The 12040-nt window shown below is 44.1% G+C and overlaps 2 protein-coding genes and 1 long non-coding RNA gene across 4 annotated transcripts; 1 reads left to right on the top strand and 2 right to left on the bottom strand.

Annotated features, from left to right (window-relative positions):
• The first annotated feature begins 633 nt into the window (after positions 1 to 633).
• On the top strand, positions 634 to 3527 carry atraid (all-trans retinoic acid-induced differentiation factor). Its single transcript, XM_068724585.1, has 7 exons — positions 634 to 735; positions 878 to 1011; positions 1374 to 1442; positions 1860 to 1931; positions 2009 to 2130; positions 2217 to 2317; positions 2421 to 3527. Exons 1-7 carry the CDS (start codon positions 637 to 639, stop codon positions 2523 to 2525), a joined length of 702 nt encoding a protein of 233 aa, XP_068580686.1. The 5' UTR covers positions 634 to 636; the 3' UTR covers positions 2526 to 3527.
• A 359-nt stretch (positions 3528 to 3886) lies between these two features.
• On the bottom strand, positions 3887 to 8024 carry eif2b4 (eukaryotic translation initiation factor 2B, subunit 4 delta). 2 transcript variants are annotated; one of them, XM_068724582.1, is made up of 13 exons: positions 7984 to 8024; positions 7519 to 7556; positions 7244 to 7415; positions 6951 to 7157; positions 6782 to 6864; positions 5952 to 6043; positions 5745 to 5859; positions 5446 to 5522; positions 5237 to 5339; positions 4995 to 5122; positions 4631 to 4808; positions 4344 to 4524; positions 3887 to 4230 (listed from the first exon to the last, which is right to left on the bottom strand). In XM_068724582.1, the coding sequence occupies exons 1-13, from the start codon at positions 8003 to 8005 to the stop codon at positions 4031 to 4033; spliced, it is 1596 nt and encodes a 531-aa protein (XP_068580683.1). In that variant the 5' UTR covers positions 8006 to 8024; the 3' UTR covers positions 3887 to 4030. The 2 variants fall into 2 exon arrangements, with proteins under 2 accessions (XP_068580683.1, XP_068580684.1); XM_068724583.1 differs by having other exon boundaries at positions 6951 to 7154.
• Positions 8025 to 9390: 1366 nt separating this feature from the next.
• LOC137882369 (uncharacterized) lies at positions 9391 to 11985 on the bottom strand. The gene is made up of 2 exons (XR_011103943.1): positions 11101 to 11985; positions 9391 to 9836 (listed from the first exon to the last, which is right to left on the bottom strand). It is a non-coding gene; the product is annotated as an uncharacterized lncRNA (long non-coding RNA).
• Positions 11986 to 12040: the final 55 nt, after the last annotated feature.

Raw genomic sequence — 12040 nt, 5'->3', positions numbered from 1 at the left:
TTCTTGGGTACGAAAAAAAAGGCAAAACAAGCATAATTTCCGTCACACGTCTTACACTGGAACGCATAACGCTGTAATATGATAACATACATCCGTCACTGACATGTTTTTTATATTCATTTTGAATCGTATAAGATCATCTAACTTAAATTGCACACTTTATTTGGTGCAACCCAAAGTGACAGTGAGAGCGCAGTCAAAATTCATTAGTCAGAAAAAAATGCGTCTAGATTTTGTCAACAATTGTAGAAATGTAATGAAACAGAACTGTGACGTTATGAGACACTTTGACTGGTGGGCTTATGTCATAAATAGATTATAAATGAAAACAATGTTTGAATGCATTGAAGGTTTTACATCCATTGATTAAAACATTACATTAAGGCATTTTGATTCGCTGCAAAATTAATTATGTAGAAATCTTGTTATTCGTTCTGCAGAAATGGACAAACTAGATGGTTACAGTATGTGTTCACGCGCTGCAGTTTGTTATTTACTGCATAATCAGATACTATAAAGGCTCTAAATTGAGTGTATGCGTAATTGCGGCGCAAAATCGAGTTGGACTTGTAGATCGTGTGTCGGACCTGCTTCCTGTCACATGTCCGTTACAGTAGAGTCATATGACTCCAGTCGATGAAAATGATAGCTGGATGCAGCCAGCTTAAACCTGTAGTGCTTGTTTTGATCTTGAATTTATGTTTTTACGCAAGTTATCAACTGAACGAGCTGCAGGTGAGACTTAGATTTGGTAATGTCACAGCTGTGGTTTATTGTAGAATACGTAGACACACACAGATGTCCAGGTAGTGGGCTTCAGGTGGGAATGTTGTTGTTTACAACCTCTTTCCTTCCTCCTAATGGCTCGTAATCGCAGGTATGTGAGCTCTGCAGCGGCGCGGTCCTAAACGGCACCGCAGTGGGCCAGTTCTGCTCCTCGTCCGCTGGTCGGATTGACGGGCGCTGCTGCTTGAGACATGACAACACGGGCGACACTGAACACATCATCGGGTAGGGACTTCAATGACGCCTTCACTGTCCGTCGTAAACAGAGATTACATTTGAGTACGCCTTGATAAATGGCTTGTGGAAAACCAGATGGGGTAAAAGTAAAGCAAATGTATGTAACAGTCGTATAAATTAATAAGTACATAGGTTACCAGGCAAAACAAGTGAATGTATTTTTAGTTATTTTATCTTTATTTATTATCTAGCTGTGCTTGTTTGTATTTGTTTATCTTTGTCAATATGGTAATTAGGAGAGAGGCTGCCGGTGCTAATGATGTCCTCTTTGTCTCAGTGTAATACCGATGACATCGAGTGTAACTTACACTGAAATCTTCATAATAAGGTTTTTGTTTTTTTTGTATCAGGCTGGATCTGTCTAATTGTTCACTGACTCACCTGGAGGATCTTCATGGAGCATCGAAAGCATCAGTGATGTATGTACAGTTACTAGTTCACAACACTCAGTAAAGTGTTCAGGCAACACCTCTGAAGACCGGCCTCAGTGCTCATCACCACTGTACATGTCGATTCCACGGGATCCAGTTCACTGCTGCACTCAGAGAGAGAGACGCTCGTGGGCGATGCCTCACAATGTTTCAGTGTTGATACGTTTGTTAGGAAGTGAGGAAAGCAAGGACCTCAACTCTTAAAAGACTCCGAGTAAAGAAGACTTGTGAGAGGAGAGAAAAAAAGAAATAGAGCAAATGTAGATTAACTCCACACGAGTACACAACCAGAGCCCTTCTAATACAAGGAATGGACCAGCATGTCTTCTTTATGACTCATGATCAGTGTCCATATAGAACCATTTGTTGTTGCCCTTTTTAACTTTAGAAACGTTTGCTTCGCAGAGACCTCTCACTCAATCCCATCGTCAACATCAGCGACACGGCATTTCAAGGATTCACGGAGTTAAACTACTTGTAAGTATTCTGTTGCAAACACTGAACTACGACAGCTGCTCCTGAGTACAACGCATTATGTCTTTGTGTGTCTGTAGGATTTTGCCACAGCACATAGTTTGTCCAGGGGGCAACACTTCTTGGGAAAAGGTGGAGATCAAAGAGGGAAACCGCCTTTGTGAAGGCCAGAAAGATATGTGCAACCAGACTGCACAGCTGGGTAAGTCCCCATCTGGTCTAAAAACTGCAGTAGCCTTCTGGTAATACTTGACAAGCGTTCATCTCATAGTTATTAACAATCCTCAGCCATTAACTGCCCCGAGAACTCCCTCTGCGCCCCCTACGGCCCCAGCTTCTTCGAGTGCAGCTGTGCGGTCAACTTCCATGGATACAAGTGTCTTCGAGAGGTCAGTCTTTGTGTCGATCGTTCCTGTTGTCTACTTCACTAGTTTAACATTGGTGAATCTTTTGCTTATTTCAAGTTGTGTCTTTCTTGTCATTGGTCAATAGGGGGCGTTCCCCAGTCTCCTGGTGTTTGGGCCTCTGGGGGCGTTCACGCTGGCGCTCTCTCTCCTGCTGTGGGCCACGCAGAGACGGAAGGCCAAGTCACTGTGAGGCAGAACCGACCCGCTTACCTGCAATGATCGATCGACTGAGCTGAAACTGAAAGGGAAGATGCTGACAGTCTGAGATGACCCCAGACTTCTTTTAAACATTATTTCATTTAACTTTATTCTATCTACGTTTTATTTGTTTTACTGCATCATCAGTGCAATTTTAGAGAGATAATTAATTTCAACATGTTTTAAATTGTTTTTACATTTTTGGCAATAATACCACTGTTACCATTATAATTCTATTTTTTAAATGTAGTCGACTGACACGAGATATTAACCAAATGTGTAAGAAAATTCTGAGAATTTGTTTGCTGTTAATTGTGCCAAACGAGCACTGAATGTGTGAGTTCACACGATGGAGCTACGTGTCCATATGCACATCAGAGGACATCTGAAGAATTTGTCAAATTGTTTACTTCATGTTGAACATGTACTTCACTCAGAGCAGAGTCAGGTTCCCTCTGAACCATGATGTGAATCATGATGTGAATCATCACAACTAAGGTTTTCTGTGTGAAGTTATATTTAAAAGTGAGACGCTGGGTTCAAGGACTTCAGTACGTTATCGGTTTGCTTTCATGCCGTCACCACAGCTGGTGTGTTTCGACTCCAAGATGAAACAAGTTAGTTTCACTTTGTCATTCAGGGTTCTAAAAATATTAATAATAAAAATATATATTGCTTTGCTTGAGTTACCACCATGAAATGACGCAAAGACAAGCATTTGTAAATTTGAACACCCTTTATGGAAATGTCGTCTGATTAGTTCAGACATGCGTTGTCATAAGCAGTCCTGGTATGTTCCTCATATAAACGGACGGATAACATCAGTGCATTAACTAATAAATGGCTACTTTCAAGGAAACTGTGGGTAACTTTTTCTTCTTCTTGTGTTCAGGACTAAAATGTGTTGATATGAGATTTGAAGCTGTGAGCGCCATGTGTTGACCTTTTGTACATAACAATAAACAATCTGACATCCTTTGCCAAAAAAACTATATTTTACTTTCTGGTTTATGTCTCACTTTATCTTGTTCAATTGATCCGGTCCTTAAAAACTAGTCAGAGGACTTGTATGGCTCTCATTAATTCTTCAGGGACTCCTGCAGCTTTGAGTGCAGTTAGGAAACCAGCTCCGACTAGTTTAAGTTGCAACGAGTGCGTGTTGTGAACCACAGCGGAATTGTTCTGCTCTAAATACGGGCAATTAAATGTTGAGTTGTAAAGAAAGATTCACAACAAAGCTCTAATAAAACATCTAGCCTTTACCCAACATCAAATGAAGACAGAACTACCCTCCTCAGCCCAGGGAACGAATCTCTGTAATTATCCAATCCCATAAACCACACATGGACTCGGTTTAAAAAAAGCCTAAGCCATTTCAGATATATATTTATTGCATGCTCAAAGCATGATATTTTGTGTTGTGTGCAAGCGTTCAAGCTCACAAACTCCCCCATCAACAAAAAAACCCTCAGAGGAACCCACTGAGCAGCAGGTGGTTCACTGGTCCACGTTTTTCACTCGGAGCACCACAGGGACCGAGGTGCACGGGATCATTCCCAGATCCGTGATGACCAAGTCCACGAAGTCCGGCGGCGTCACGTCATACACCAGGTTGAGCAGGCCGAGTGAGGGCACCTCCTGCCAGAGCTCCAGCTGGGTCTTCCCTTTACGCGTCACGATGAGGTCATCAGGGTCATCTGGAAAGCACAGATGAAGACTCACTCTCTACTGACACACGGGTAAAAACTGACATATTGTAACGGAACAATTCAACAAACCCAACCAGACACGGACTCTTTGTTTTCCATACCTAGTTCATTGGACACGAAGGAATCCGTCTGCACCCTCTCACAAAACTTGTAGGTCTCACAACACACCAGCACCGGCACGTTAAAGGCTCGGGCCACCAGAGCGATCTGTGACGTCCCCACGCGGGACATGACGTAACCGTTGGCCAGCAGAGCGTGAGCACCGAGGAACACCTTGGATACCTGTGGAGGTCCAAGACCAAGGCTTTATCATGACATAAACACACACACACAACAGAGAACATTTTTGTTTTGCTTTGGATACTCTTTGGGTAACGTGTGAACGTACCTCTGGAAGAACGTAGGAGACGGCCGAGATGAGGACGTAGGTGCAGCTGATGCCTCTCTGGACGAGGCGCCTCAGGGCCTCCCGGCCCTCCAGTCGGGGTCTGCTGTCCACCACGATCACGCGGAACTTCCTCTTCTTCTCAAAGGCCTCGCACAAGATGTGGTTGACCAGCGACGAGCTGAGGCAGAGATGGAAGAAGAGACGGCGGTTTACGTTAGAGAATGTGGAAGGAAGACGGGAGCTTCACAGGCGAGGCAAGAAAAGAGAAGAGAAAGTGTTAAAGCGGTTTAAACAGTAGCTCTGGAAACACCAACGACTCTTTAACTAAATGCTTTTCCTTGCATGTCAGCTTTAAGAGTCTTACCATCCATAAACTAGGATGACGTCTCCGTCACTGATCTTTTCTATGGAGTACTTGGCAATAGCTTTAGCAGCAAGGATGATCTTCTCATCAATGTAGCAGTCGATACAGCTCAGCAGTTTGCTCTTTGCCTAAACAGAGGAAGAGAGGAATCATGAGGGGGGGGGGGGGTATCGGTAACATTGAGTGTATGTATCTATGGAATAAACAACATGTTGTATGAGTGTTTCAAGTGTGACAAGAACCTCTTCTTCTTTGCATTGACTAGGAATATTGGAGATCTCTTTCTTGATGTATTTGATTGCATTACCCATGCTGGCTGATAGAGGGCGACACTGATTCAAAAAACTGTGAGGAAAAAAAGACAGTGACACGTTAGGAGAACCGTAATAAAATGTAGTAGGACTCAGTAAAACTACACTAGTGATGATACAATTGGAACACTTGCTTGTACCTGATATAAGGTTTCAGCTTGTTGACCAAGTCTCTAGATAGCTCCTCATTTGGAGGCGTAGTATAGTCTCTTATTACCTGGAGCGGGGGGGGGGGAACATTGCTTTAGTTTGTTGACTTTAAATCAATCCACAACAAAAACATAATGTGTGTCAACAAAACAGTAGGGATGTTGCTGGCTCGCATTTTAATTATACTGGATTACAAACAGAACCAGAGAAACGGGACCTTGTGGTTTGTTGCATCGGTCTAAAGGGTCAACGGGTCGGTACTGCAGTCAGACCAGATAGTGCTCCGTACCTGTTTGAAGGCATGCAGCAGGGCGACAGAGCGAGCGTTGGATCCGGCCACGATGCCCTGTGAATACTGGAGACCCAGACGAACTACAGCAGGATGAATCACTGTGGAGGGAATGCTGCAGCAGACAGAACAGAGATGTAAGATAATCTTAAGAAACTAGGACAAACTACTGGCCAAACATCCGACTGTACGGTACGGTCAGTTTACCCCAGCTGCTGTGTTAGAGGGGCTTTGCGACTGTACTGGTGGAGATGAGAAAACAGGCTGACTTTGTAGCCGTAGTCCAACCGGAGCGGGATCTGAAATTAAGCAGATCAGAACCAAAAATAAACACATTTTGAGACTTGTTCACATTTACCTTTGGCAACACAGGAAACCTACTTTTTATAATGTATGATTATGTTGTAAATACTCTCCAAGTACAAACAGAGCAGTATGGAGTGCAACCACAGACCTGCACAACAAACAGCTGGGCGGCGTCGGTAAAACACAACAAACAAAACGATACATTTAACACGTTTTCAGCTCCTCAAACGAACACACACCACCGACACACCGCCTCCGTCCCAACGGACCCAAACAACGCGTCTACATCCTCAAAGTACCGAGCGGTGCCGGAGTACGACAACGGTTACAGGTTAGCGAACAAAACTGGACGAATGTCAACGGCACACATTTAGATTTAAGAAAGTCAGACCTTGACATTTGTAGCAGCATTGCACCCTGGTGTCTGAAAAAAATGTCAGGTAGGATCACATGCAGTTAGAACTGATTATCTGAGGCTGCAGCGAGTGACAAACACGATCAACACACACTGAAGCTCAGCACATCTTAGGATTGTTGGTGATGTTTGGTGAACTGTCCTTGTTGTAAATGTCATAACATTAGAGAATCGGTAATGCAAACAGGAAATCCAGAACGCTGCTTTGTGAGTGACTGGCAGTGAATGCTCATTAGGTCAAGACTCAATGAGACAAAGCATGTTTTCAAGACTCACGGTTGTTGTTTTTTTAGAGATGACACATGAAGTTGCTAACCTGTTGTCTTTCCAATTTCTTTGCCAGTTTCTTTAAAACGTCCGGGTTGTCCACTTGGACATGTTCTGGGAGCCTCTTCACCACTGCAAACACACAGAAAGTGTCACTTTCTCCGCACTACATAATGTAGAAACCACTACTTACTCTGGCCTGCTGGCCACCACAGTACCTGGCTGCAGCTCACTAGGCGGGGCTTTGGGTTTTATCGTGGGGGCCGGCTGCCCCACGTCTCCCTTCTTGCCCTGTTTTGAGGCCCTCTCCGCCTCTTGCCGAGCTCTCCTCTCCGCTTTCAAGTCTGCTTTACTCTTCGCTGGCTTGTCTGCCGGGGCCGGAGTTTCTGAAGCAGACACGGGAACCGGAGCAGGAGCAGGCACTACTGAGGGAGGGTCACAGCTGTTAGAGAGAACATGTCCTTGACAAATATCACAGATACAACCAGTGGTGCGTCCCATTGATAAGCACCTTTCTGTGAGGGCTGTGATGGAGGCTGGGAAGGTGAACTCTCTTCTTTCTTCTTCTTCTTTTCACCTTCATGCGCAGCCTTGTCATCTTTCTTCTCTTTGTTTTTCTTCTGCTGTTTCTTCTCTTTCCTCAGCCGCTGCTTCTCCTCTTTGCTCAGCTCTTTGCCTTCAGTCTGTTCAGCAAACACGTCACAGAGTGGGTTCAACGACGACGTTACAATCGTGCAGACAGGCAGCCTTAAACGAGGCTGTTGCAAAATTCAAGAACACACCAACCTTTGCTTGTTCAATGCCATCTGTACTGCCGAGTCCATCTGTAAAACAACCAGCGATGGTTACATGGATGCGTGAGGCTGTGGTGACAGGAGCAGCCTTCGTTTAGCGTCCAGTCCTTCAGCTCTGATGCTGTTAGCCGGACACAGTCATTACATGTAACCAGACACGGGACGAGTCAGCAGCTATCAGCCGCACATAACAGGGACACGTCAAAACAGACAGCTTCACTTATTCTGTTCGTTTCAAAAAAATGATGCAATAACACGACTGCCTCCTGTCTCGCGCAATGGTACCGCTTGCAATGCTAACGTTAGCAGCACTAGCATAACTTTGCTACAAGACAAACCCAAAGACCACAAAACACGCGCCTACAAGCGCGAGACATTTCGTCGCTGCGCACATCGTTAAGTCATGAAAAATACCTGTAAACCGTAAAGTCCAGCTGTTACACACTCCCGAACTCACCTGTCACTCCGCTGTCAGCCATGTTTACGATGCTGCTCAACTTCCTCTGCTGCTTCAGAAACTACCGCCAGACAAAACCTGTATCGCCCCCTGGTGGCTACACGTAATGCTGCTATCGCTTCGATTCTCCTGTAGAATAACATGGTTTATTTCCTATCATTAGTTATCATGTTATCAAGGGTTGTTCGTTGTAAGCTTTAGTTGTATGTTACACCTCAGACGTTTGTACCTTGTTACAGTTACTTATATTTATTTTTAATACATTGATAGATGATTGATTTATTGCATGGCGTTTCTTTTATAAGTTCAACTACCGTATAACCTATGAATCATTATGATTCTGATTATTGATTGATCGACAAAATACAGCGTGTCTACAGGGATTCAGCCATGACTTAATACCTCCATTAAAAACATTAAAATAGTGTTGCATTTTCAATTCAGCTGATAGATTCTAAAATGTTGCTCCTTTAAACAGATACCTACTGTTTTGTTGGACTTCCACATTTCCTGCAGTATAATACACAAAACATCACTGAACATGGTTCTTATAACTGTGTGGATCACGGAGGCAGTCCGTGGTTCTGGATCATCTGGTATAAACTCTGAACTGATATGTAACTGGACTGAAGAGATTTAAATACATTTTTAAAAAGAATCACACAAATAAATAAAAGAGGATGAAACATTTGTTGTAGGAGATTCAAGACAGATACTGACATGTTTGTAGTGCATTTGTTGTCCAAATCCATCTCACATGTGTCACGAGGAGAGTATCTAAAAAAGGCTTCATATACTGCGATGGCCAGCCACACGGCATCTATCAGACAAGCATTTATTTCTATTTGTGTTTGTTTGTTTACTTGTTTGTGACAAAAAATAAGCAAATGATCTGTTCCAAATTGAGCAATTTCATTAACAGCACTCTCAAATCAGTTGTTTTCTGCTGCTGTTTCTTAATATATACTGAAGGAAAATCAAATCATCTCACAAAATAATCCTGGAATTATGATGAATGGTAAACAGGGTGGACAAAAGCATCATAACATTGTTATTATTATTATTATTATTATTATTTCAGTCACCAAGTCTTACTGAGTCTCAGTTCCTTTTAAACAGGTCAAGTAAGACTTTTAGTGGAGGTATTCTTTGCTGAATAATCTATTGCGCATTCTGTATAATTCACGTATTGAGTTTTTGGTAGTGCAATAAAATATGTTTTCATCAGACTTTAATTGTAGATATTTGGAGAAAATGTACACATTTCACACCACTCTCAAAACCAATCAAAACGCAGACACACAGTTTAAAATGCTATGAAGAAAACTGACTCTATGAATCTGTATTTTACAATCATGAAATGTTTTTGAGGCTTTAGACATTGAGAAGAATTTTAATTCACCACTGTATGTTGTCAGCAATCTTTTATTTGCTTTTTTCAAACATCCATTGCCATACAGGAAACAAACAACAACACAATACTGAAGAAAAGGATCTATGATTGTCAGAAGACTACCACCTCTAAAGTATGCAGCATATACACCTCAACGCCACTGTGTCTTTGATTCCACGCTGACTGAATTCACGACGCAGTAGCTGGTTGAAGGGGACCAAACCTCACAGAAACACCTGACTTGGTTCCGTTTGACCAGCCACAGCAAGGCGTGTTGCTTCAGCTGCAAGAGGCAGAGCGAGTGAGAGCAGGACGGGGCATGCAGTGAGGAGGGAGGAGAGGAAGAGGGTAGAGGGTAGAGGACATAGAAAAAGAAGGAAATGAGGGAGGAGGAAGAGTGAAAGTAAAAGGTGGACGTCATCTGTGAGCGATCAGGCCGTCATGTCCTCTTCAGCCTTACCTGATGAAACACAAAGAGAGAAAAAGAGCATCATCACCGAGTCTTTACTGATACATCCTGCATACACAGAAACAAGAGCCACCATGGGACCAAGATAGTTCCTATTTAGAGGTTTGGGAACCCTGACAGCCGGTGACATCGCCCTATTTCCTTCCAAATCCTCCTTCCCCCTCAGTGACAGCTCCACATCTCCGCCCTCCCTCCCCCTCTTCCTTTTTTGAGAGTCCTGCGGTTGCTATAATGGGGGACAGCTGTGGTCTGTCAATCCTCCCTGACTGTCAGCCGCTGGGGAAGGGCAGGAATTTTTTCAAGAAGTCCCTGAGACCCGTCATTGGCGCTGAGGGTAATACTAACTGTGCCTGAGCTGAAGGAGAGGGAACAGGCCTTTCACCTGTTGTGTCCTGCCACACATAACCACACATGCTCACGAACCCTGACATCCCCCTCCCATCTCATGAAACAGACAAAGGAGCACTCAGGCAATCACGCTGAACGAAGCTCCATCTTTTATAACCGTCATTCAATGTTATAAATAATAATAATAATAATAATAAGCACAAAATAGGACCAGTGTGTCTCTTCTTCCCAGTGTGGTTGGTGCTCAAAACCCCTTGAAACCACACACTTCCTTACATTCCATAAGTGGTGTATTAATATGGCGATATAAGGAAGCATGTCCTCGCAAGGGGCAACAACTGGATTCACCGCTCCTCAGACACAAAGCACCCTTTCATAGTCCCAGTTGGAGAGTAGCAGGAACAACCGGCTTAAGAATGGTTAACTGTGACAGAGGAGGATGGGGCTCAAGAGACACCATCATCTGCGCCACAGAAATCCAAAGTTCAGTTTGACAGACAGCTGAAGTTTAATAGCTGTTGAAAGTGTGACTTATTTGAGATTCATTGTCCTACTGTTATTGTCTAATACAGGCAAAAAGTAGGGCCTTGTAATACTAAAAGAAAAACAGATGAACTACATTGTTTGTCCCTGACAATACGTATTGACACTGCTAAATACCAGTCCATGGAGCTCTTTGATGGGTAATGCCAATGTAATGATGCTTAAACCCCTTGTGATAAATAACTGTGGAGGGCGAGGCACACAAAGGTCACAGTCTGTACTATTTCCTAAACATTGTGCCATGCCAAGTCCTGTTGATCCCAACAACTGTGCCATCGTGTCCTTTTTCAAGAACAGAAACAAGAAGAAATCAATGTTAAAAGGAATCATCTTTGAAATGAAATTGAGAATATGTTTTACTCACCTTGACTGAGTTCTGTTGCGTCTCCTCTTGTGCTTTTCTGTGCTGAGCGGCTTGAGGCCACATTGGGTTCAATAAGCTTCTCCTACACTGTCTCGTGGCGACTTCCTCGATAAACTAACCGCTGCTATGTCAACCAACTCCAAACCAAATGGCCACTGGAAAGACTTGCCCTTTTTCTTTGATTAGACTGTGATGAGAAGTTCCTGTATTACACCTCAGCTTCCCCTCACCTGACGAAGGTGTCAGGCTCTGTGTGTCGCGTCTATCGTAAAACTTACAGAAAGCATCTGACAGCTGGTTTGACGCCTGATTTTACTCACATGGTGCTGCAAATGAGTTATGAGTCAACAAAAGCATGTCACTGCGTTGCCCATTTGTTGATGTCAAATATTAACCTTTTACATTAGCCAATACAGAACAAAAGGTTCCTACCAAAAGTTGTTGGTCAAAAAGCAAAAGTTTGCGACCAAAAACAAACAGAAAAGACCAACCTCTCAGCCCAGCCTTGTTCTGCTGCCCTCAACACCCTTCAAAGCTCACCTCAGACTCTCCCTCTGCTCCCTGAGAACCTTCTCCCCCACTTCATCCTGCCCTTCTGCTCTCCTCGCCTCAGCTATCCTGCGATCAACCGTCCTCCTCCATATCTGGCCCAGTGGATTGTGTCCACAACAGGCCTTGCAGATCGGCCTTTTCTATCCCGCCAGGAGCGCCCCCCTCCAAAGCGGCCTCCCACCTGTTGGTGTCCTTTAGAAGCCCGGGCCTCTCCTGCACCTCCTGTCCGGCCCAATCAGGGCCCTGACAGGGGGGAGCCAGCCTGTGAAATCACACCTCTCAGCTGTTCGCACTGGGCTCGAGACACCCTACACCCCTGCCGTTCCTCTGTTCAGCATCCCCACCCACCCCCACCCCCCCACCCCACCCTGCCTCTATTTTACACCCA

This window comes from Cebidichthys violaceus, unplaced genomic scaffold, assembly GCF_023349555.1.
Source record: "Cebidichthys violaceus isolate CVI_PGR_0920_01 unplaced genomic scaffold, fCebVio1.0.p SCAF_31, whole genome shotgun sequence".
Taxonomy (NCBI): Eukaryota; Metazoa; Chordata; class Actinopteri; order Perciformes; family Stichaeidae; genus Cebidichthys; species Cebidichthys violaceus.
Note: the sequence above shows the minus strand (reverse complement) of the source record. Positions and strands in the feature narration are given on the sequence as shown.